Source organism: Takifugu rubripes, chromosome 15 (assembly GCF_901000725.2).
Source record: "Takifugu rubripes chromosome 15, fTakRub1.2, whole genome shotgun sequence".
In the NCBI taxonomy this organism is placed as follows: domain Eukaryota; kingdom Metazoa; phylum Chordata; class Actinopteri; order Tetraodontiformes; family Tetraodontidae; genus Takifugu; species Takifugu rubripes.
Window position 1 is genome coordinate 7,079,919 of NC_042299.1, and position 26,222 is coordinate 7,106,140.

The window sequence follows — 26,222 nt, forward strand, 5'->3', positions numbered from 1 at the left end:
ACAAATGCCCCCGCGGGGGGTAAAAGAGAGTCTATGAGCGGGCAGTGACGGGGGAGGCGGGTAATTCGAGGAGCGCGTCCACCTCCTGCTCCCTCTGCAGGAGGTGTGTTTTCAGCAGCGGCTCTGCTTTGAGGCTGAGTGATTACCACTCCACATCACTGGGATCTTTCAGGAATCCAGGATGGTTGAGTGATTACAGGAAGACGTCGCCAAAGAAAAAAGGTTTTCATCTTCATCGTTTGTGTGTCCTTTCAAACAGGCAGGCCTTGCGTGGCCGACGGCGCCGGGCCTTGTCTCCGAGATGGAGATCAGAGAGAGGCGGCAGTCACGGTCGATACCACCGTGTTTGCATTTACGAGCTGGAAACTCGCCTCTTTGCATCCCGATCGTTCGGAGCGGAGAGCCTCAGAGTGAGAATTTAAAGGCTTTGTGAGGTTTAAAGGGCGTTCGTTACCACGTTGTCCGTCAGCTGTAAAGATCGGAGCGTCGGGAAGCAGCCAGCCTGTTCTCAGCTTTCTTTTGATCTATCTGGCTAATTTAGACGCCATGCAGACGTTTGCTGCCGAAGACAGACGACAGAAAAGTGGATTATTTCAGATGATGAAAATGAAGCCCAATTATTTACAGAGATTAACCAGTCAGTAATTAAAAGCTTTCACTTGGGGAGGCAGTTTCACAGTAAACGTGCAGAAATCCTCCGTTTTCTCTCATTTAATGTGGGTGACATCATCAACAGACTGGACCTACTCGTATTGACTCCATGCTAACAGGGTATGAACACGTAGCCTCTTCTTCAGGTATCACCAAGGTGGTAAAATCCCCATTTTGTCTCTGGAGACCCAGCAGGTCTAAACCCAAACTGGTTACCTCGGTCACTGGACTCCACAGAACACACAGCCAAAACATTATCACCAAAAACACCTTTAATGGAAGGAGATAGACAGGAAGTGTTTGAGGGGTGAGCTGGTCCTCTGCTCTTGTACAGGCAGCAGATCTTTGCCTTTTAAAAGTTTCCTCCCGCTGTTTTATTCTCTGCACTTTTCTCCGCCTCGTGGCTCCACAGTGGCCTGAGGGCGAAGGCTCCGCGGGCACCTCTGGTTTTAGCATCCCACATTAGCATGCCCTGTGCGAGCCTGCCTGGAAGGTCCGTTCCTGCACTTCCTTCCTTCATGGCCACTTTTAGTGATGATGATGAGAACAAGTGAGTCACGTGGAGGATTCCAATCCACCGAAGTGTTCAAGACTTGTTTTATGAAGTTCTGTCCAACATCTGCAGCGTTCGTACTCGGGAGCCGCTGCAGCAGAAGATAAACACACCAAAGTTCTACTATAATTAGAAGAATCAACATTTAAGGTAACCCCCCCCCCACACATACATTTAATACAGCTGTCAGACATAAAGATAAAAAGATAATCCGCTGAACTAAATGCAGCTACTGAATAATCCTCACCTTCTATCAAACTTCAGTCGTAAATCCTCCCCAAAGGTTTCGGTCCCATTTTATTCCCAGCTGTCCGTCTTTAAGAGTGGACACCGTTAAGCCGTAATAAGACCATAAAAAGACCCTTCAGAGTTACTGCGGTGGGGGGGCAGTCGTGGCGGGGAATTTATTTAAGGCGAAGGACTCCACTTTCCTGGGTTTTACCTGCGAGTGTCTGTGTGACCTTTGGGTTCCTGACAGCTGGCAGCATTAAGGAGGTGATGAAGAGTCCGTCTGAGCCTGGTGACGGTGTATGGAGACGGATGAGGAGAAAACTTCCCAAAGAAGAAGCCAAAACATCTGAAGTGGAGGTCATGACCTCCGCCAGCTCCACAGGACTCAAACACCAGATTTAAACTACAATTTTGCAGTAGAGGAGACCTTCTGTCTGCTTTGACCTGATCCACTTTGGGGGCCTTTAAGAACCAATCAGGTGTTTCTGCAACACAAGATCTCGTCCCCCTGAAATTTACTCCAAATTTCATCTATTTAATCTCTACTAGCACGCTCCAAGTGCCTAGATGTGCACTTGCTTCACCCATTTTATGACGCAGCAAGCGTGAACCTGGGACAGCAATGTATCCCACAATGCATTTTACCTTGGGCAGCAGCAGCAGTAGTGGTAGAAAGTATATTCCAGGGTATGTAGTCCACAGGTCCGTCCCTGTGTACGGAGTATTGAGAAACAGGTTAGTAGTGTTCCCTGACTCTCTGGCCTACTTCCTGTTGGTTTGAGCACTGAACAGACAACAATAATCGTTGTCCCAGTTGTCTCCCTTCCCAACCAAGGATCAGGTGAGGTGTCTGGAATTGTCTGGAAAAATGTGACATATCAATCTTTATTTATAGAGCGTCTGTTACAATCAAAATTGTCTCTAGGCGCTTTCCAGAATCCCAGGGCCTGACCCCCAGCAAGCAACAGTGTTCATTCAGTGTGAACCTCTGAGGGACTGACAGCTTCATCAGCAGGTGGTCACCACATGTCTCACAAGTGAAAACCCAAACCAGCAGTCAGTGATCACCATTGTGATCTATAAACGGGAAAGTGCGACGAGGATGGGATTCGAACCCACGCGTGCAGAGCACAATGGATTAGCAGTCCATCGCCTTAACCTCTCGGCCACCTCGTCTTGTGGCCTGGCATGACATCATTAAGCCACGCCCACATCCAAAGCAAGCAAACCCACTGCAGATGGGTCACATGTCAGATTCCTGGCAATGACTTTTTAGTTTGCTTCACGACCTTTTGGTGGAGATCATGAAGCTGCGTCTACAGTCTCCTGATCTCAGCCTTGTTGGAGCATCTATGATTGCTTTAGTTGTCTCATGCAGTCTGGAATAGAGAGGCTGACAGTCATCACCATGGTTACCTGGATGTTTGTGGCAATTCTGGTGAAATCTGCAACACAATGGGAACAATTGTGAATCTGTCAGGCTGATGTGGAGATGTTGCTCTCCACTCCTGCAGCTGGGCTCCAGTGGTCTCGATGGGTCTCTGAGTTCTCCACCATCACCATTGTGAACCATAAATGTAAAACTGCGATGAGGATGGGATTAAACCCACGCGTGCAGAGCGCAACGGATCGCCATAACCTCCATCGCCATAACCTCTCGGTCACATCTTGTTTTTGCGAGGACATCATCAGGCCATCCGCAGAAACATCCCACATCAGACAAAAACGCGACAGACATTTAGAAGATAGTTTGAATATTTGGACTGATTATCTTGATATGTTCTAAGGCATTTCTTACTCATTAAAGTTCTTATGAGGAGGTTTCAGCATTAGCATGAACAAAAATCCCCTGAACAAAGTTAAAATTGGTTTCTCTCATGTGTGAAAGGTGAAGGGGCTGGAACCAACATGTTTGCAGTCATTTCCTTAAGCTGTCCGCATCTTAGATGAGCTTCAGATCTTCTCAGTCAGTGATCACTCTCGAACACTTGAGAAAAAACAGCGACGAGGATGGGATTCCAACCCACGCGTGCAGAGCACAATGGATTAGCAGTCCATCGCCTTAACCTCTCGGCCACCTCCTCTTGTCTGCGCACGCAACATCATTAAGTCACACCCACATCCTGGACAAAGCAAGACAACCCGCTGCAGATGGGTCCATCACCTGAGTCTCTCAGCCACAAAATCTTCTGCTGTGACATCATGAAATGATGCCCATCGGCATGACACAAGAGAAAACTGTGGAGATGTCAGATCTTTGGAAAATATTTTCTATTTTTTGACTGATTAACATGTAGTCGTAGATGGAGGTCAATAGTTTTCACTTGTTAGTGGTGGTTAATTGGCTAGTGGTCATTCATGGTCGTGAGTAGTCAGATCTTCTCTTCAGCCTGAAACAGATCAACTGGACTGTTTTTTTAAGACATCTCCTCCCTTCTCCTCCCACTTCAGAAGCTTAATCATTTCTAAACTAACCAATCTAAACCAGTCTCTATCAGCTATTTATAGACTTACAGCATTGTTGTGATTGTTCTTTGCTCCAACTCTGCAGTTTCTTCTCCTTCATGGGTTTAGTAAAAGCCAAACTGGGATAAGCAGAACTTTCTAAAGACGTGGCTCTTCTCCTTCACAAACATACAGTTCGTTTAGGGTGTGTGTAACACCCATGTTATAATCTTAACACGTGTTCGTTCAGTGTGAACCTCTGAGGGACTGACAGCTTCATCAGCAGGTGGTCACCACATGTCTCACAGGTGAAACCCCAAACCATCAGTCAGTGATGACCATTGTGATCGATAAACGGAAAAGGGCGACGAGGATGGGATTCGAACCCACGCGTGCAGAGCACAATGGATTAGCAGTCCATCGCCTTAACCTCTCGGCCACCTCGTCTTGTGCCCCGGTACTACATCATTAAGCCACGCCCACATCCTGGACAAAAACGCGAATTCTTATGAGGAGGTTTCACCATTAGCATGAACAAAAATCCCCTGAACAAAGTTAAAATTGGTTTTCTCTCATGTGTGAAAGGTGAAGGGGCTGGAACCAACATGTTTGCAGTCATTTCCTTTAGCGGTCCGCATCTTAGATGAGCTTCAGATCTTCTCAGTCAGTGATCACTCTCGAACTCTTGAGAAAAAACAGCGACGAGGATGGGATTCGAACCCACGCGTGCAGAGCACAATGGATTAGCAGTCCATCGCCTTAACCTCTCGGCCACCTCGTCTTGTGTGCTCATACGACATCATTAAGCCACACCCACATCCTGGACAAAGCAAGACAACCCGCTGCAGATGGGTCCATCACCTGAGTCTCTCAGCCACAAAATCTTCTGCTGTGACATCATGAAATGATGCCCATCGGCATGACACAAGAGAAAACTGTGGAGATGTCAGATCTTTGGAAAACATTTTCTATTTTTTGACTGATTAACATGTAGTCGTAGATGGAGGTCAATAGTTTTCACTTGTTAGTGGTGGTTAATTGGCTGGTGGTCATTCATGGTCGTGAGTAGTCAGATCTTCTCTTCAGCCTGAAACAGATCAACTGGACTGTTTTTTTAAGACATCTCCTCCCTTCTCCTCCCACTTCAGAAGCTTAATCAGTTCTAAACTAACCAGTCTAAACCAGTCTCTATCAGCTATTTATAGACTTACAGCATTGTTGTGATTGTTCTTTGCTCCAACTCTGCAGTTTCTTCTCCTTCATGGGTTTAGTAAAAGCCAAACTGGGATAAGCAGAACTTTCTAAAGACGTGGCTCTTCTCCTTCACAAACATAGAGTTCGTTTAGGGTGTGTGTAACACCCATGTTATAATCTTAACACGTGTTCGTTCAGTGTGAACCTCTGAGGGACTGACAGCTTCATCAGCAGGTGGTCACCACATGTCTCACAGGTGAAACCCCAAACCATCAGTCAGTGATGACCATTGTGATCGATAAACGGAAAAGTGCGACGAGGATGGGATTCAAACCCACGCGTGCAGAGCACAATGGATTAGCAGTCCATCGCCTTAACCGCTCGGCCACCTCGTCTTGTGCCCTGGTACTACATCATTAAGCCACGCCCACATCCTGGACAAAAACGCGAATTCTTATGAGGAGGTTTCACCATTAGCATGAACAAAAATCCCCTGAACAAAGTTAAAATTGGTTTTCTCTCATGTGTGAAAGGTGAAGGGGCTGGAACCAACATGTTTGCAGTCATTTCCTTTAGCGGTCCGCATCTTAGATGAGCTTTAGATCTTCTCAGTCAGTGATCACTCTCGAACTCTTGAGAAAAAACAGCGACGAGGATGGGATTCGAACCCACGCGTGCAGAGCACAATGGATTAGCAGTCCATCGCCTTAACCTCTCGGCCACCTCGTCTTGTGTGCTCATACGACATCATTAAGCCACACCCACATCCTGGACAAAGCAAGACAACCCGCTGCAGATGGGTCACCTGTCAGATTCCTGGAAATGACTTTTTAGTTTGCTTCACTGCCTTTTGGTGGAGATCATGAAGCTGCGTCTACAGTCTCCTGATCTCCTGATCTCAGCCTTGTTGGAGCATCTATGATTGCTTCAGTTGTCTCATGCGGTCTGGAATAGAGAGGCTGACAGTCATCACCATGGTTACCTGGATGTTTGTGGCAATTCTGGTGAAATCTGCAACACAATGGGAACAATTGTGAATCTGTCAGGCTGATGTGGAGATGTTGCTCTCCACTCCTGCAGCTGGGCTTCAGTGGTCTCGATGGGTCTCTGAGTTCTCCACCAACATCATTGTGAACCATAAATGTAAAATTGCGACGAAGATGCCTCTCCTGGGCTACCACCTTACCTTGGTGGAGGGGTTTGTGTGTCTCAATGATCCTTGGAGCTCTGTTGTCTGGGGCTTTCTGCCCCTTGTAGATCCACCCATGGCAAACAGGTCCTAGGTGAGGGATCAGACAATGTGTAGCCCTTGACCCCCTAATGACGAGTAACAATATTGGTTCTAAGTTTCCCTTGCCCCGATGCGGATCACCCCCCTCCTGGAGCCAGGCCTGGGGGCGGGGCGTTTGCGAGCACCTGGTGGATCTCTGCCCATGGAGTCCGGCCGGGCACAGCTGGAAGAGGCAACATGGGATCATCTTCCTGTGGGTTAACCACCTGCAGGGGGGTCCAAGGGGGTCACGTGCATTGTGTGGCAGCCGAAGGCAGCGATCTTGGAACCATAAATGTAAAACAGCGACAAGAATGGGATTCAAACCCATTCAGGGTACAATGGATTAGCAGTCCATCGCCTTAACCTCTCGGTCACCCCAGCGTATGCTGCAGTATGACATCATTAATCATCCTGGAGATGGGTCTCTGAGTTCTCCTCCACCATCATTGTGGTGTTAATCTTCTTCTCTGGTGTAATCTTCAGTATGATCTAGACAGGACCATCATGAGTCTCTGAGTCACAGAAAAGTTCATCAACAGGTGGTGGCCACATTTCTCACAGGTGTAACCACAACCCTGCAGCGTCAGCTCTCTCGTCATTGATCACTATTATGACATTATGTGGTATCACTCCGCTGTTGAAAGTAGTCCCGATGAATGCATGATTTCCTGTAGTACCACAAAGCAAATTAGGACTAGTTGGACTGTGGAGAACATGCAGCAGGGGAATAAATTCCACCTTATTGCCTCAGGACATTTTTGTCCCCCCCCCCCAGCACCTTCAGCACAAAGAATCCATATGCACAAAAAAACCTGACAGCAACCATCTGCCCCTGCCTGCAAGATCCTGGTGCCCCTCCTGTTAAACGTTGCCAGCGGCTCTTTGTGCGTCTGACCTGCTGTAATGAGGTATAAGATGGAGGACAGCTAAAAATATGTCACCATAATGTGTGACTGCCCCCTCCGACAATCAAGCCGCTCATCAGTCCAGCAGACACCTTCAGGAAAAGTCCTGGTCATCATCCTCATCATCATCATCATCATCACCATCATCATCATCATCACCATCACCATCATCCTCATCAATGTACCCAAAGATCAGAGAGTGAGATGGAGAGACAAGGAAGGAAAGGAGGAGGGAGCAGGGACCCCCCTCCCCCCTCGAGCTGCTTACCTTTATTGGCCCTCGCAGCATCCTCATACAAATTTCGGTCATTTTGCCCGTGAATTGACAGAGAGGCGCTCTGGCCGGCCTCCCTTCGCTGGACCACCTGCAGCACTTTAGGCGGTCATTTGCTGGGGTTTATTATTTCAGGGGACAGACTGACATTTGCTCTTAAATCCGGCTCTCAGCTATTAACCGTCATTCTCTTTAATGGAGGACAAAAACCTAAAGTGGGAAACGCGTCTCCCAGTTATTGATATTGCTCCAGTCATCCTGCGGTGTGGCTCGATGCCCTCCGAACAGGGAGAGTAAATATGTCGCATCTGTAACTCGCCGGGCCTCATCGCGCCATCTCTCAGAGACCTCGTCAGAGTTTAATTCCCTGGAAATTAAATTAAGAATGAACAGCGGTCGACGGAAGATGAAGGAACAAGTAAAGGCTCTGAACACTAGGGAGCGAATCATTTCATTTCCCTCCAAGTTTCTCACAGTGAAAGCAGTTGAAGTACCTCTGGAAACAGTAGGGGGCAGTGTGGCAGTGCAGGAACTGTAGCTAACAAATAGCAACGTCCACTGCTGGATGCGTTACTGAACCTCCTCTCTAACGTAAAGAACACACGGATGTTTGAAAACTGGGATAGTTTTAGCATGTTGCCTGCTTTTGCATGTAAAATGAGCATAAACGAGCCTTTAATTCTGCTTCACTAACAGGCTCATCGGGCTAGCAGCAGCTCATCATACGGGACGGATTTTTGACAATGTCACGCTCGTGTCGGCACACGAGCCGCGCGTATAAGCTCCGGTTTGGACGACATCATCAGACACGTCCCTGCAGCTTCCTCACTTCTGCCGCTGCTTCCTGTCCCGACACTAACCAACGTCAGGTTTCGACTCGCTCGGCGACGGCGCAGCATCGCCCTCTGGCACTTTAATATCAGCGCAGGTCTCCATAACACCCGATTTCCTCCATAATAACCATAATGCCACCGACAGCTCTGGCACGAAGGAACAAAGCCTCTGCCCTGTGGCGGAGGGGCCGCTGTTTGATGGCAAATCTTTCGTTGAGGCTTTTATAAGGTCAGTTAATCTTCCATTTGGACTCTATTTTCCTTCCCTAATGTTGCTCTTCAAGGACAAGGGATAATTTTTGGAGGAACGCGTCGACTTTGATTAGCAGTCGGTTATAATTGACTATTATTTTGGAGAAAAAAAAAAGGTTTTCAAATATTTATGCGTTTCTAAGACAACCTCTGAAGCCACGCGGGATCACTGGCAAAGAGGGGGAGAGGGAGGAAGTCAAATTGGAGGGAAAAGACACAAAAGAAGGGCGACGGTGCAAATCCGAGGGAGTGGAAGGAGATGGAACATGAGGGGATGAAACAAGTGTACAGAGAGAAGAACGGAGAGAGAAAGCAGGACACAGGGAGGGAAATGAGGTGTAGAAGGAATGGGTGGATGAATGGAGAAACACAGGAGGAAGAAAAAAGAAGGATTTGTTCGAGGTGGGGGGGGGGGGGCTTTAAGAAAGACCAAAAGCAAAATAAAGAGTTCCACAGTCTTTGAAAGTGTCACTGTTTTCCACCCAACATCACGCTACCCTGATTTCACTGCTCAGGTGAAAATAGGCACCAAGGATCTTTTGTTCTGTTCCCGTCGCAACATCTTAGCTAATGCGTGAGAGGGAGTGCGCTGTGGATCATCACAATAAAGGTCAGACAGGAGCGTGTAGGAGGAAAAAAAGGTTATTATAATTGTAGATTCTTATTTTCTTACCAATAGGGGGAGCTAGGGTGTCGTCCTGTGAAGCACAGAAGTTTTGCTCGCGCACACTCAAAATTTCAGGGCCAATTTACAAAATGACAGCCGTAAAAAAAAGCCAACAGTGAGCATCCAGGTAGAGAGAAAGAAATAAAAATGAGAGAAGAGAGGGAAAGTAAAATGTAGAGGGAAGTAAAGGAATAATGAGGGGATGAAAATGAGAGGGTGGAGAGGAAGAGAGTGAGATGAGGCATGAAAGGATGGAAGGAATGAGCAAATGTCTTCAAGGGAGGCTAAATGAGGGCGTTGAGGAAGTAAAAACTATGACACGAGGGGGTTATCCCTGGAGAGGAGGGGGATGGAAGAAACGATGGGACGGAAGAGTGGAGGGATGGGATGGAGGCGAAGGAATCAGGAAACAGAGTGGATGAAGGAGGAGACACAGTATTTTGGCTGCAGGAAGTTGAAAAGAAACCCCGAGATGAGTCTCCATCGATCGGATGGTGAACGTTTACGAGGCAAAAGGAGAGAGAGAAGGAACGGCAGAAGGGTGCAGGTGGGACAAATCGATCCGGGTCCCTGGGGAGCACTTGGACCGGCAGATGAGGCCTGATTACATCGCTGTTAAGGAGAACGAGACACAGTCACACTCTCACATGTTAGCTTGTTCGCGCAGCGCCAACACCCACACGCGTGTTTGTGAGTGACAGCTCCTCACCCAGTGCATGCTGGGATGATGTGCTAGCGGTGCCTCTGCTGTCACTGATGCCACACTGGCCTTGTTAAACACGTGTCCGTCTCTGGACGGGTCTGTCAGTCAGGCGGCGGCGTCATCCAGCTCCGTCAGCGGATCCTGGCAGGAAAAGCAGAAATGACTCGGAGTGAATGACTCGGAGTGACTGGCGGCATCTTTCCTGGCTGGCACTAATCCTGCGGACTCTCCCCGATGACAGTTGAGAGTCTGTCAGCAGGCTAACGCAGTTAGCTTGTCTTCCCTTTATAGCCCTCCTGTTCATATACTCGCTGCTTCTTTGATTTCATATTCAACTCTGGCTTTGATCTCCGTCCTGGTTCTTTGCTCTCTAATCTGCGGGCTGCGTTCCCTGTTTGACAGCCTAAACTCAGTGTTGAGGTGCAGAATTGCCTCCCGGTAATGAAAGCCGCTGACTTCTTTGGAGCGTTCGGAGGAGAAAGGCCAAAGCTCCTCGGAAGGCTGTGCTGCCTATTTATTAGCCAGGGCTGCTGGCTTCACCTGCAGTCTGACTGAAATACTAAAGAGGAGGAATATGACACACGGCTGCAGAGAAAAGCAGCGCAAGCTGATGACAGCGCGAGAGGCAAAAGATAATAGAGGGCAGGAGGTAAAATATTAAATGGCTGCTTATTAAACTTCCTGCTTCTGCACAATTATGAGCGGCAGTTTTGTCTTTAGCTCCTCATAATCTGCAGTTTGGTGTTTGGGCTGATTTTCTTATGAATGAAAGAGAGAGATGGTGCTATGCTAATTTACATGAGGTACCAGCAACATGCTAACATGCAGAATGCTGCTATAGCACTGGGGTTTTGGATGTTCCGCTGGCTGTTGGCCTTTGGGAGGGAAATAAAACTACACCAAAAAAAAAACCTTGACACAAAACCTTTAATCAAAATAAGATTTGAACATCTGAAGCGCCCCTTTGTGTTGCCAGTGTCCTGTGGACAAATACACCCATTAACTGGGCAGTTTGTGCGCTGCCCAGCGGAGACAGGATGTTTCTGGGAACCGTGCGCTCTCAGCGGGTGCGGTGTTTGATAATAACACACGACAGCAGGTTATCGTGAAATCACCCAGAACATCAGAAATTCAGCCGCGTGAGCCGCTCAAGGGGCTTCAGACAGCGAGACAGGAAGCCGCCACATCTGCGCAATAATGTTCTGGCAGTCATCCACGGCGGCGTGTTTCCTTCAGGTACGCCAGTGCTAACATTTACTCGGAGCACGTGGCAGGACTCTATAATCAATAATGATTAAGTCTTAATCAAGTATAATTGTGATCCATCTGAGAGTTTTACAGTTCCTTAAAAAGTTGCTGTTTGTTCACAGCTGTTTTCATTTATTAGCCATGCTAATTTGCTTTGTTTCTATTAGCGCCGTGTCGTTTTAGAATAAATAAACAAACAAATATTACCAATATATGTTCCATATCACAAGAGCAGCTGCAGGTTGAACTCTGGGAGTTCTGCAGTTGCTTAAATTAGCTACAACAGGAAATGCTAACAATAGAAAATCTAAAGCTGTTTTCATTTATTACTCGTGCTGATTACATTCGTTTCCCTTAAGACTTCAGATATGGGAGAACTTAAGATACTTCAAATATTTGTTTCTTTGATCATCCCTCGGATAACTTAGTTACAGGTAGCAGCAGCTAGCTAAAGCATGTATGCATCGGTTTGCATGTTTATTATTATAAACTATGATGACTGACAGATGTCGATGGTTGAAACAAATGATTCCATTGAAACAGCAAAAGAATCAGTAAAAGTGCAAGAAAATGGAGATCTTTGTGCTAAGAAGCATCACAAAGAAGGCTGGATTTTGTTTTGGGATCAGGGCTGACCGAACGTGTGTGTGTGTGTGTGTGTGTGTGTGTGTGTGTGTGTGTGTGTGTGTGAGCGGATGATATCATCCTCTGGTGCGACGACAGCATCATAAACACAAACATGCTGGACACACATATTCATTTTTAATGGTGTCATTTATTTTTCCTCTCTCTCTCTCTCACACACACACACACACACACACCACCAACACTCGGCCAGACCACGAACACATCACGTCACACAGATCAGAACAGCAGATGAAGGTTTTATTATTCAGCAAAGACCGTCCGAATGGCGCCGTCACACTCTAATAGAAACATCAACTGTGTCACCGTGTCAATAAACGCCGCATTTTAAAGGGCCCAAGTCCCGTCTTCACACTCTTTGTCAAAGTCACTAGCGTAAAAAAATTACTTTCCTGTCCTTGAGTTCGTGACTTAATATCTAAAAATATTTTCATTTTTAAGTGTCACCCAGCTGGCCTTTGTCTCCCCCTGCTGGGTGGGAGGCCTTATGACACCCTGGACTCACATCGTCTGGCTATCATTATTTGAAATATTAAAATTCCGCGCCGTGCGCGATGCTTCATCGTGTTTGAACTTTCCGTCCTTGCGCTAAGATGAATTAAAATGACGGTTCCGCCATCGGGCATGACAGCCAGGAGCCAAAAGAACGCTTTTTGTTCTTTCCATACCGGCGGAGAGCTGGAATTTCTAACGACGGGCTTCTGCTTCGTCCTCACCTCTGATCCAACATCATTGAACTCTCGAGTTCGTTTTTGGAGCGCCAGCAGGAGGTTCTAAACGGAACTGCAGGGTTCCTGAAGGCGGGTCTCTTCGGAACCAGCTCGCCGGTTTGTTCTTACGTTTTTTTCCACGGCCGGATCGATACCACAGCGGCTGGATTCATAACAAAAACATGATATTCCATTAGAGGACTCCTCAAACGTGCGCGGATCCTTGTTAGCAGCGAGGCGAGACGAGGGCCTTGGCGCCGAGCGGAGCTGTATGGATCGGCCGAGTCGTGGAGATTATGTCCATTGATCGGGGGGGCGGAGCTTGTGATTCACATCTGATGTCGCCTCCTGTGATTTCAGGGGCCGAAGGAGCCGTCTTCAGCAAATCTGTGGAGACGTCGCACGTCAGAGCCGAGCCCTTCAAAGAGCTCAGGTGAGTCGGGAACCAATATTTCCTCCGTGTGTGTGTGTGTGTGTCTCCATGGCGATCTTGTCCTCCTGTCGGTGCTGTTGGACAGACATTTTCAGGTGACCACAGAGATGACTGATTGGTTCCAGCCATGGTTCCTGCTGGGCCACTAAGGACCTTCTGTCCCTCTGATCCTCCTGTGTTTTCCCCGAGTGTTTCGCGTCCTCATCTTAAACTTCAGTCTACTCTGAGGTTCTGGGTCTTCAACCTTGACCACTCTTGCTGCCCCAGCTGCTGAAAAATATCTCGGAGCTGTAGGGATGCTGTTGCTATGGTGATGAGTGTCAACATGATGTTCAGAGTTAAGACCAAACAGTTTGATCCTGGTTTCATCAGACCAGTCTGTGGGTTCTCCGGGTCATTTTTTGGCTCTTTCACTGAGGAGAATCTCTGATATTGAGCTGAGCTGGTGCAGCGCGGCGATGGTTGATCTTCTGGAACGTTCTCCTGTCCTCTGGATTTCTACAGCTCTACCAGACTGACCACTGGGTTCTTTGTCACACCCCTTAGCTAGAACATTTTCCTCACTGCAGCAGAATATTTTTGCTAATCTTCTCCAGATCTGGACCTCTGAGCTCTGGAGGCTGTTCTCTGGACCTCCTGGTTCTGTTTTTACTGTGAGACCTCACAGGTGTGAGTCAGCCCACATCCTGTCCAGTTATCAAGGTGTAGAACCATCAGAAGAAGAACCCAGAGCTGAAGTTTAGGCTTCAGAGGATTTCTGCACTGACTGAAGGAAAAGTAAAAAAGAGGAGGAAATCACAGTTTTAAGATGATTAAGGCACCTGAAATGGAGATGAAATGAGTGTGACTAAGGTGAGAAATAAAGGTGTGAGGGACACACTGGGTGTTGTCAAAGAGAATTTAAGGGACAAAGACGGGAAAAGATGAGATTTAGAGCAAGAGAGACAAAGGGATCAAAGAAAGAGGAGCTGAAAGTGGGTCCAACGTCTTCAATGTCAAACGGCTGATGGCGTTTCATTATAACGCTGTTTTTCTGAAATCTGGGATTATCACAACTGTCTCCTCATCCTGCATTCAGCATCATCCGTCTTCACAGGTCGACGCATCTTTGGTGACAACCAGCCAATTGAAAGTGAAATATGGCACAAACACCTAATGATGTGGGGAAGAGAGCTGGTCCAGCCGAGCGTAACAAAAACCCCATCTCCCCCTGACGCCCCCCCACCCCCCCACCCCCTGGCAGGGCGCAATCGCAGATTCAAATCCTATTTCACAGATTAACCCCGTCACACCCGGTGACGTCAGCGTTGTTTTCCTCGGAACCATAAGTGCCACATCCATCCGTGGGGCCCCGTCCTCGTCCTCAGGATGTGCGTTTGCATCAGACAAGCGTCTTTGTGGCGGTAAAACAGCAGCGCGCCTGGATTTGATAGTGCGTCATGATGGATGTCCCGAGCGGCTCAGACCGGAGATAACGAGGATGGATGGGAAGCTCTGGGAAAGGAAGTGGAGATACGCAGGATGAGGAAAACTTCAATCAGAAATAATGACTTCTGTTTTAGGTAGAAATCCGGATGTTTGTGGATTTTACTGAACATCAAACCCACTTTAGTTCCAAACGTTTCACCAAGAACCTGGACATCAGTCCGGTATTCTGTCCACCGAGAAGGGGAACGTTTGGTTCGGTCCAGACTGCATAGGGGGAGAGGGGGAGGTGTAGCCTTTGAAAACAGGCGTGAGCATGAAGGTGACACAAGAACTGTTTACGGACTCCTGCGTGAGGATTAAAACGCGGCTGGGATCCTCCCAGGAAGCCGCTCGGCTGGACTCATCCCTGCAGAGGACGCCTCTGTAGACGTCCTGTCATGGAGCGATAAAAGATGCCATGTTTGCACCACAGGCCAGGGGCTTCTCACCATATCCAGCTGGAGGCTTTTACGCCTCTACAATATTAATAAACTGTTTATTATTTCAGACCGGAGGCCAGTTCAGGAGATGTGTGTTCAGATCGCTAGCAGGAATGCGATGCTTTGCAGATGATGTTGACCTATACTGCTATAGTTCTATACATCTGCTTATCTCCTCTCTGTTCATGGCTTCACATCTGGGACTGGGACTGAAGGTTAATAAGTTCTCCCGCCTCCTCCTCCTATCAACCATCTAAAGATAACAGGAAATGGGGCTTATTGACAGCAGGGATACTGTGAACTCACACTGCTTCAAACCTGAGGACAGAATTACCTTCGTCCACACACGTCCCCCGTCCAATCACCTGCTGTTTTACAGACGCGGTTTTCAGAACGCTCCGGGCTCATAAACACAGGTGCTACACTCTGGAATCGGGGCTGCGGTTCCACGCACAAAATGACAGGTTAAATGGCAATCTGGGAGAGCCGATCGCTCTGTGAGCAGCTGAACTGATGACCTAAATGCTGTGGTGGGGACAGACCGTTCCCACAGTTACTGAGATCAGTGTGGGCCGCAGGAGCGGAGGTAAAATGGACAGAGGGATGGAGAGAGCAACGGAGGAACAAAAGCACAAGCGAGCTGGAGTGGCGAGAGCCAGCCGAAGCAAGAAAGAGGTGAAGGGGGAAGAGTTGGAGGAGATGTTAGATCAGGTCTCTCTTCTTTTTCACTTACATTTGTTGCTACATAAGTCGTGTTGTACCCCAGAGGAAAGCTGGATTTGAACTCGGCCATCTTGGCATCGCTTCAGTCCCAGAGTGGGACGACCTTCAGGCTCGTCCTCTCAAAAATGTCCCCTCGGTCCTCCCAGACCGCCGCTGACCGTCGGCAGAAGGGGGATTCTTCTGTTAAAAGATGATAAAACAAATCTGCGCTGCCTCCTGTGGGTTGTCAGGATGACAGATCGCTCAAACGCTCTAATAAACAGGTTTTCAGAAGCATGACTTTTGTTTACGAGAACCCGGCTTCCAATTAGACCCCGATCGTTTCAGCAGCAATTTAGAAAAACTCTTTAGAAAAACAAGAGGAGAGTGAATTGACCGCTGCCTCAGCTCAAACCGGGAGCTCTTGTTCCTCTTCTCGGAGTTCTGGGAACATACGGTCGAACATGCAATTAATGTCCACAGCTCAGCTGAAAACGTCACTAATGGATCTTTGTGTTCCCAGGCTGGAATCTCCGACACGTTCGCTGCTGATGGAAGCCCCCAAAGGCATCCAGATCCTGGCTGAGGCCGGAGACATCCAAGCCATCTGCAGGAACGAGCTGCGCCTGGAGTCCAAAGACGGAGAGGTGGGTCCTCAATTCTCCTGCTTTCACTTGTACTGTACTGGCTATACTGGGTAGATCACGCCAGAGCTGCCAAACTGGTTGTTTTGGAAGCAACACAGAGGAGAAGCGATCCCACGCTGTTTTGTATTTTCCACAAAATGAGCTAATTATCTTTGTTAAGGACCTCCAGAGCTTTCACCGGCGGTCAACGCCAGAGTTTTTTTGGTTTTTTTGTCCTCCGGCCATTCTGGCTGATACTGGAATACCGCCTGTAATCAACACTTCTCCTGTCCAGGTTGTAGAAAACCCGAGCCAACAGTCAAATCACTGGCTGGCTGTTGTTGGACGTCCACCAGAATCTCTCGCAGAAACTTTGAATCACGCATTAAACAACTTTTCCGGGATCCTTATCAACTTCCCAGCCCTCTCGTATCCCTCCCCTCCTTTCTCTGCCCTCTTTCTGTCTTTAACTTTGCTTATCTCCCCTTTTCCGTCTCGCTCATCCCGTCTTCGTCTTAATGCCGCCTCTTCCCACACACCCCTCCTAAATTCCTCCATCCATCTCGCGATTGGTTACGCGCATCAGGCCTCATATTCCGCACAGTCGGCTGCACTGATAAAAGGATTTCCCACCACAGGTTGCGGCAGTCGTGTCATGTCAGATCTGTTGAAATCAGCAGAGGATTAGTGGGAAAAGAAACTGTTTCCCACAAAAACATTTCCTCCGTTTGGCTGATACGAGACGCTGACCCCAGGGGGCCCCTCAGGAAGGTGCCCTTGGGTTGTTGCAGGCCAGAAGCCCCGCCCACACCACCTTTACTTGATGTTGTCTGTTGGACAATTAGGCCGTTGTACCGATGATGGTCAATTTGTGTAATTACAATCAGGTTCTCATGCTCCATTAGTGCAACAAATGTCCATTTGTTAGACTTTTTGTCTCTCTCACACACACTGGCGATCAATCTCTCCTCCACACCCGCCGGGGCCGCCGCAGCAATAACAGTGCCGTTGGCCATTACCCACAATCCTCACTGACAGACACAGGAACTCTCTCTGAGACCAGACCGTCCACATCTCACCCTGGAGCCTGACTAATGGCTGAGTTTGGACCCTGCAGCCTAGTGTAAGCTAGCTCTGCAGGGAGCAGGGGTGTAGCCTTAGCACCAAGTCTAAATCTCATCAGGAGGTGTGCCGATCGACGTTCCCGTGGCAACATCAGCATCATTTTGCAATAATTATCACAGGAGTGTCCTGAGCTCTGTACAGTCGGTGTTTCTCCTGGGTTTATGAGGCCCGTCCAGCCCCATGCGGACAGCGCTTCCGACTGTCTTCCCGTGACAGATTTGTTCCCTGGCCTCCGTCTCTTCCAGCCGACTGAGAGTGTACTTTAAAGTGCTTTAAATGTGTTCCGGGTCATTTGGTTACGATGCCTTCCCAAGTTGCCCAGTAATGGCTCCTGTTACCTTTTTATGGCCTGAGAGCTCCTCTTCTTCAGAAGCCCCGCAGGAGCCTCTCAAGGGTGGGCGTGAAAACGGCGGGGGGTTCGTGTCAGAGGGGGAGAAGGATGGTTCTGTTCCAATCAACCGTCCACTGAAGGGAGTGAAGAGAACAGATGGACGACAGACGTTTTTTACGAAGGAGTGAAGATGAAAGAGTGCTCTCCTGCTGCGTTTGGCTTTCAAATTTACGTGATGTTTCAGGTTTTAACCGCAGAACCTCTTGATAAAGCAGCAGCAGGAGGGTTAATGAGGATTATCTGGGTCTTAATGAGGCTGAAGATGGCTCACGGGTTTGCTTTCTGCCACAGATGCAAGAGTTTGTTTCCTTCCGATGTGAAGAACCGTAAAGACGAGTGACCCAAAGTGTGGCTCAGACTCACAAAACCTTGTTGAAAAACGCTCGTTTCCACGTCCACTTAGAGCCTTTTTAGAATTATATTCAACTTTTTACTATTTTAAACAGATGCGAACGGCTGAACTTCAGAAACTTTGCCTGAAAGACGGAGCGACTCAGCCGAATAAGCTGTTAAACACAGAGATTTTGCTGACCGACCCACCTGAACTGTGACGTCCAGGTGATGGAGGGATGAATTTTCCTGTTGAGACTGAAAAATGACAAGATGAAAAGACTAAATCACTCACTCGAGGGGATTTCCAGCATGGGTGGATGGCTCTCCTCCGGCTCTAAAAGTCATTTATGTTCCTCCGGCCATCCGCTCCACCGAGCCTGGAAACTTCCAGGACAGTTAGGAAGAGCTGTAAAAAGACTCCATAAAGCACAGAACGGTTCTCACCTGTAGGTTAAAGACAGCTTACCCGGCACATTTTCACCTGTTTTGGCCCATGTGGGACCAGTTTGTCCCATTCAAAGTAGAAAAGTCAGAGGTTCCACTTCACCTTTCCCTGGAATTCTCACCTTTCTCTTTGACTCCACCCCAGATTTCCCTGGATGCCCGCAGGATCCGTCTGATGCGGCTGCCCGAGGGGAAGGCCTCTATCAGCTCCTCATCCTCCGGGACCAGGCAGAGCGTGTACGAGGTCTGCGTCTGCCCCAACGGGAGGCTTTTCCTGTCCCAGGCTGGCACCGGGTCCACCTGTCAGATCAGCAACAACGTCTGCCTCTAGGACTGACGGACACGGGTGTGACAACACACGGAACAGACAGGAAATAGACCCACGTACACATATCTGAGGACTTTAGGATGCAAACGGATCCCCCCCGACACACACACACACATACACACTGATGTTAGGCTTGATTAATGTGTCGCTAAGCTAAAAGTTTCCACTGATTTTGTCTTTATAACATCATAAAGAACCAAAAATATGAAAGATGCGCAGAATTGCAGGTTTTATCCTTCATTTCCATCACAACGGCAATGTTGGACAGTTCTAACATTCAAGACACACACACACATATACACTTTTCCCCCTGGAGAAAACTGAGGGAATCCTCCAGAGGTAGCCACGCGTTCCCTGAACTCCAGTTCAGTACCAGAATCACTGGGGTGATCACCCATGGCAACAGGCTCCGCCCAATGCATTTGTCCGGATTTGTCCTGCTGCTTTTCAGACGTGTGCAGAACGGAACGTTAGCCCGTCAGTGACAAGAGTCTGGATGTAAATCCAGTCGACTAACTTCGGGATGACGGCGGTCATCTGTAAAAATGGTTCCGTGTTAGTCAGCTTCAATCCAGCAGAGTTTCTGCCCAACGCGACAGAACATCATCAGGTTAACCCAGTAACTTCTGCTGACGTCGGCTCTGTTAGCTTCTTTTTTTGAGGTTTCGGTTCTATTTTCTTTCCTTCCCGAAATGAACGGAACTCCGTTCTTGTGGATGGTGCCAGAAGAGCAGGAGAACCCTCCTCAGTGACCTCCTCGGACGTCAGCGGTGATCACCCTACTTGTTTCTCGCACTGGGATGTTTATTTTTTTAAGAAAAGGACAAACTAGCGCGAGCCGCTCTGTTGAAAGAGGGGAACTGTGCCTGTGCCTTATGTCCATGCACCTGTGGCAAGAAGAAGCACATCACACTGACTTTTTTTGGCATCCAGAGTCTCCAGATCTCCGCTTTCACTTCTGTTTTATTTCCCAGAATGCAAAGACCTTCAGCCATGTCGAGTGCAGCACCCCCTGGTGGCAGCACCTGACTCTGTGAAAGAATGAGGAGGATTTCTCGACAAGTTTTAACGCGATGATATATTTTTAATGATCAATTGCTCAGTGTGGTCCTTGTGGAATTCAAAGGTTTCCCCACTGATTTCCTCACAGTTCGAACCTCTGCTTACCGCCTGATTTCAGGACACTTTCAGAGTTCAAGCTGAACGGCTCTGTTCTCTTCTGTGTTAGCATAAAGCAGCCATAACGATGGTGTTAGCAACAGTGCTATCGCTAGCAGCCCAGCCTTCTAACAAATGTAAATCAGAAAATCTGATTGGAAACAGCGCCCTTCGGTTTGCTTGGTCCTGTTTTAGGTGATCGTTTTTCCCGCTCTCTTGTTTTGTCATCGGTAGGTTAGCTTTCGTCATCAGTTGCCTCTTTTTCCTGTGGCCGCCAAAATTGTCTCTTTTGACCTGAACCGAATCAGATGTCAACTAACTGAAACCAGTACGCTTCTGAAATCAGGGTATATTTATCGCATAGATGGAATTCCCGGATAATATGGAACCGTTAAATGATTTCAGTGTTTCGGTCAACAACTGTATCACGATAGCCATAAAGTAATTTTTCCAGACACCCGGTTTGGCCATCAGGTGGCGACGTTTTCTACATCCGCTGTGTCTGTTTCTGCAATGCTATTTCCACAACCGCCATGTTCTCACGCTGCAAATGACTCGCATACCCCCGACAACATGAAGTGAGTCTCGTTCTGGTTCAGTTTATGGTACCAGATCTGGAGGCAAAACCTTTTCGGGAGTCAGGTGTCCCACATTTATCTTCTCTGCTGCTGTAAATTAAAGGACATTGAGAATATTTCACAGCTAACCTGAATATGATGTAACTGTTTTTTGGGTCTTTTTTGTGATACATGTCCACAAGAGAAATCCAGATTTTTCTATTGTTGTATATGTAAATAATGTACACATAACCGTTGTGCATCGGCGGATACACGACCACGGGGGGAGACGGCTCTCTTTTACAAAACGGAAAATGTTTTTTTATCATTAACATCAGTCTGTGTTTTTGTACTAAAGCTGCAAAAAGAGAAAAGCTCGCATGTAGAGAAAAGTATACGATGTTTGCCTGTGGAGAACAGATGGCTTTAGATCTTCTCCTCCTCCCTGGGCTCATCTCTGCCGCTCCAGACCTTTCTCAAGCTGTTCCTGTCGTTCTCCGGGGCTCCAGGTCTTTGCATTCTCAGGTGTGCCGTGTGTGTAGATTTTGTGCTACGAGTGATTTTTTTCTATTTTTGTTTTCATCTGCTCTTTGTGGGGCAAGAGAGAAAAGAAGGGGAGGAGGAAGCGACGATCTTTTCAACATTTACAATCCCAGGAAGTTCGTAACAGCGTGTCGACCTGCTGATTATTTGTTTCTCTAAGATCAAGCTGACACATTTGGATTCTCAGCGATGCTAGCTTACGCGTCAGCTAGCCTAATCAAAAACATCAAACAGGAGAAGCATCGCTTTCCTGGGGCCCTGAAGGCAGCGTCTAATGCCGCATCAGTATGTGAGGAGATGACTGACAGAAGGTCGTATTTTGAGACCCAAACAGTTCACAGGTGACTCAATGAAGCTGTTTTTCACCCTCTCCTTCTTTTTCTACACACTGGGGTTAACATCCGCGTGGAATACTTCTGATTTTGCTGATGGAGTCTGAAACTGCCGTCCATGAAGTCATTTTCAAAGATGCCAAAATAAAAGACGTTTGCTCAGACGAGGGCGTTTCTTTTGTGCCTGACAGACATGAGCTCACTGCAGCTCTTTTTAAACCCTCAGTCACTGAAGCGCTGCTGAAAGAAATCAATAAAGTAAGAAGATTAGAATTGTAAGAATTAATGTCATGATTAACGAGCGACGAGGCCAAAGAATCACTTTATTACAATATCTGACATTACTTTAAAGCTAAAAGCGACTTTAGAAAAAGTGGCTCATCGAGCCTTGACACTGCCTTAAAGGTCCGTCGTTTGTCTTTTTCAAGAAATATTACCACTAATCAAATATTTACACTTTTGAGTCACTGATGTGCTGCTCTTTTACTTCTGGAGCCTTTTTTAAAAAAAAAAAAAAAAAAAAAACCTGCCCAGATCACCAAAGTAATGACGCAAAGACACAGCTAAAAACAGTCGTTCCAACCCGGCCGAGGACCTGAAGCAGACCTAGTTCTCCTCCCATTTCTTTTCGCCTCGCTGTCACCTCTGTCAGAGTCTTGCCTCATCTCTCCCTCGTTATTAAACGAGCGACCTGCCGCCACCTCAGATCAAACAGAACATTGTTTTCCTTCAGTTTGTGAAGACGGACAAAGACGCCTAGAAAAGGCGCCGCATCGCGCCGCTCATTAGCTAAACCTCACCTCCAGCTACGGACACACGGTCTCCCCAGTGTTCATAGACTGAGGGGACCAATATCGGACAGTGAGACACATCAAACCTCCTCATGTCCATATGAGGACAGAAAGCTGTGACACGGTAGCTGCAGAGAAACCAAGGATTATGGGTACCCCCTGGCTCTCGAAAATAAAAATATTCTTAAGCTCGCAGTGAGGGCCTAATGGGCTTGATTGGAAGTGTCTGTTTCTATATTGGAACCATCGGGCTGTAGATCCAGCGTGAGAGTCCAGAGTTTTTAAAGCACACGTTTGTCTTAAGTTAACGGTTGTCCATTGTTGGAAACCTCATTGAAGAAAGGTGAACTTCTAAAGACAGAAATAAAGACAGAATAACCCAAACAACCCGCCCCAGAAACAACGCGGCGAAACAGACGTGTAACAGTTGGTCCATTTATCTGTCGAGGTTCTTATTGTTGCTTCTGAAACACTCCGAAAAACACGTCATCCCGTCCTTATTTCCTCTGAGTTCATCCCCCCGTGCAGACGCTGACTTCATGCTCTGAAGACAAACAGCTTTTCTATCAGACAATCAGCAGAACATACAACAGAGGCTGCACAGTGCGCGTTCGCGCCCACACACAACCGTCACGTTCACACACGCTGCATTCGTGAACTACGACTAACCTGAAAGAAATAAGAGCCTTATTTCAGTTGCAATTAATTTTGGCTGATTTCTGGACGCCTCGAGCGTAAAGGTCAGCGGACTCTTGATATTCATGCATTCACTCGTTCTTGGAAGGACAAACTTAAACAGGGGAAAAGCGAGGTTACGGATGGTTGGCCCAGTTTAAATCGATGCCGTTGCCATCTTGTTGAAGCCGTTCACGTAAAAAACGGATTACCTGCACATTATTAGGTGAGAGGAGGCTGGGAACAGTAATTCAAGCTAATTAGCCAATCAATGAGTTACAGCGACCATACAGCTCGGCCATTATATTTTTTGATAACAAGAGAAATTATATTGAAGTAGGTTGTGGTTGCCTGGCAACAAAAACGTGCAATAAAAACCACAATAAGATGCTAAAGGTTTTTAATTGGCATTCTGAACAGCCCAGTGGGATTTAATGATTTACTGTAACTAGTTAGGCTTTTTGGTTCCCGCGGTTGCCGACGTTGTTCTGAACCTCATTTCCTGCTTCTTCAACAAACTGCTCACTGTTGAGGCAACGACAGGGAAATTTTCTCACTTTCCAGCCAGTTTGGAGTCCTTTAATCTTTTCTTCTTGCATGTTCTCCTAGCCTGCGCTAGCTCGGCCCAACATCAACGACGCTTTTTCACCCAGCGGTTTGTAAATGCCGGCTAGATAAAGGTTAGCGCCAATCCTCCATCCTAATCAGGCTCCCAGTTGGTGCTGGTTCTGTCCCAGCAGAAGCAGGAAACTGGACTTCCTTAAGAAAACCCACGTAGAGCCGGGGATTGAACTCATCACCTTCTGTGTCTGAAGCTAGAGCGCTCATCCCTGCACTTTGAAATAGTCTCTTTCTGCCTGAGTTGGCAGCTTAACGAGGTCTGCGTAATAAAACTGATGACGCCCAAGTTTAGATTATGGCTAAAATGGTGCGTTCACGGACAGTTGGACACCTTTGTTTCAATCTGGCAGAATAGTGATGATGAATGTTTCTCTCTGTGGAGGTTAGGGCTGGGGGGTTGTGAGGGGGTTGGAAGCACATCAAACATTCCTCCCACCTCTAACGCCACCGCCAACGATGTTGGCAAAGCCTCAGCGCGTTGATGATGAAGATCCACGAGCTTCACTTTGTCCGTCACTGCAGCCGGAACATCCGATGATTTATTCCTGCCACAAGTGACCCAGACTGCCCCAGTCAGAGCAAATTCAGCCAGTTTGGGTTTATTACCACACTATCGCACAGACGGCCAGAACTGCTGGCTCCCCTTGTACACACACACACACACACACATACACACACACACATATACACACACATTGGATGATAGAATGTATTCCAGGAATAAGACAGTAGCAGATTTATCCACACACACCTTCATTGCTTTCATCTATTTGCGATTTACATGAGGTCAGTATATTTTTCCAGCGTTGTGTTGTTAGCATGAACGTCCGGAAGGGGCCCTGATATGGTCGGCCATGTTTGTTCTGGACAGAATCTTCCAGAATAGAACGGACACAGAGAACGAAACGATCTGATGCGGAAACTAAAGTGAGACAGCTGAATGAATGAATGAATGAATGAATGAATGAATGAATGAATGAATGAATGAATATGAATCAGCAAATATGGAAACAGAAGAGGAAGTTACAAAGTTTGGTCTCTCAGTCAGCGTTGGGGGAATAAATTCTGCCTTTCGTGTATTTATTTTTATTTTAGGAATAATAATCTAACACCTCTGTGTGTCCTAGCTTGTTCCTGTAGATGTTCCACGAACTCAGTGGTTTTCAAAGTAGGGAGCGCGGCCCCTGAGAGGCCGGCACAGGATGTAAGGGGGCCTCAAAATATTGGAAGATGAGAACATTTTTAAAAATAGCAAATAGAAGCTACTTATTTTATGCAATATCGTACATATAATTTAAAATAAAGTAGCAATGATTTAATTAATGTCTTGATGTCAGGCAAAATAAAGCCAAATATTGGACCACACACACGGCAGCAGATGTGATTCTTGGCTGGATCCCTAAAACAAACTCAGCCCACACTTGACAACAGTCTGAACGCCTGGTAGCAACAACATTTTCTCTATTTTCTGCGCATTTGTAATTACTGTCAAGTAATACATTTACGATTCCTCTGTTGGTTCTTGTGTTGTGCAGCATAAAGTTCTGTAATCAAGGCGGAAAAACTGAATTAGCAGCTGTAATTGAACCAGCAGCACACTGAAGAATCTCTGTCAACCACACTGACGGCAACAGCAGAGTCACACAGGGACTCGCACGGGATGTGACGCTCACACATGGCTCCTGCACTCACACACTGAGAAAATGAAGCTGTTTCATTGGACGGCAGAAAGCAGAGAAAAACTGCTCATGCGTGTAATTATTAATCAGCCACAGCAGTAAAAGTCGCAACATGAGCTCAGATTTTTCCCTAAAGGCCTCAAATGTTTGCAGTCGGTCGTGTTTTTAATGAGATCTGATCAAACTGTGCTAATCAGACGTGTTCCCACGTTCCCCTGCCGGACTGCTCTCTGCAAGAACGACAGAACCTCAACTCACCAAACCTCCAAACTATTTGGTTCTGTTCAATCCTTTGGCCTCACAGGGCGCAGCGCTGTGTGGGCGGAGCTTGACACCATTACATTGCTTTGATGTTCCACCTCTATTGCCGACCTCCTGCTGGGTGAGAGAGATCAAAGCACTTTTCTGCGGGCACATTGCTTAACTTCATTAAAAACCTGACCAGAAGCTTTCTTTCATTTATTCGCCCCGTGTCATTAGCTACATTGACGGTTCTGGGGTCTCGTACATGTTTTTACAGTAATCAGTCAAATCAAGTCAAAGTAAAGTTGCAGTTTACAGATTGGATGTTTCTCTTTCAGAAGTTACATAAATAACGAGCTTTTACTGGTAGAAACGAGGAGAAAACTATAAATTTGGTGACATTCAGATGCTGAACTTGTTCCTAAAGGCCCCTCTCCAGCGCTGGGTGGAGGACTTTCCTGAGGCAGAGGGAGGAGTTCCCAGCGGAGCTTGTGCACATCTTTCTCTTCATAATCTTCCCGCTAATGGAATCTCCTGCGAGAGATTGTGTGAAGGCTTTCCTGGAGAGCACTTCAGGCTGCGTTCATCCACTTGACCCCGCTGACCTCTCTGGAGACGTGGTGAGTTAAACAAAGGCTTTCAGGAATTTAGACTCCGCTGATTCTCACCTGAGAAGATAATCAGCTTTTATCCCAGGAGTTAAAGCATCAGAGCTTTAGTGAAGGAGCAGCTCTGCCTTCCTCCATCGAC

General features: G+C 47.3%; 1 protein-coding gene and 6 non-coding genes across 9 annotated transcripts in view; 1 reads left to right on the plus strand and 6 right to left on the minus strand.

Annotated features, from left to right (window-relative positions):
- The window catches only part of sgcd (sarcoglycan, delta (dystrophin-associated glycoprotein)), a 109,732-nt gene extending 88,105 nt beyond the window's left edge, over positions 1 to 21,627 (plus strand). For all 3 annotated transcript variants that reach the window (XM_029848375.1, XM_029848374.1, XM_003970843.3), the window contains 3 exons: positions 12,945 to 13,017; positions 16,150 to 16,273; positions 18,691 to 21,627. In XM_029848375.1, coding sequence (XP_029704235.1) covers positions 12,945 to 13,017; positions 16,150 to 16,273; positions 18,691 to 18,876 — 383 coding nt within the window. In that variant the 3' untranslated portion in view covers positions 18,877 to 21,627. The remainder of the gene's footprint in view (positions 1 to 12,944; positions 13,018 to 16,149; positions 16,274 to 18,690) is intronic.
- trnas-gcu (transfer RNA serine (anticodon GCU)) lies at positions 2,530 to 2,611 on the minus strand. Its single transcript has one exon. It is a non-coding gene; the product is annotated as a tRNA-Ser (tRNA).
- On the minus strand, positions 3,438 to 3,519 carry trnas-gcu (transfer RNA serine (anticodon GCU)). Its single transcript has one exon. It is a non-coding gene; the product is annotated as a tRNA-Ser (tRNA).
- On the minus strand, positions 4,246 to 4,327 carry trnas-gcu (transfer RNA serine (anticodon GCU)). Its single transcript has one exon. It is a non-coding gene; the product is annotated as a tRNA-Ser (tRNA).
- On the minus strand, positions 4,580 to 4,661 carry trnas-gcu (transfer RNA serine (anticodon GCU)). The gene has a single exon. It is a non-coding gene; the product is annotated as a tRNA-Ser (tRNA).
- On the minus strand, positions 5,388 to 5,469 carry trnas-gcu (transfer RNA serine (anticodon GCU)). The gene has a single exon. It is a non-coding gene; the product is annotated as a tRNA-Ser (tRNA).
- Positions 5,722 to 5,803, minus strand: trnas-gcu (transfer RNA serine (anticodon GCU)). The gene has a single exon. It is a non-coding gene; the product is annotated as a tRNA-Ser (tRNA).
- Positions 21,628 to 26,222: the final 4,595 nt, after the last annotated feature.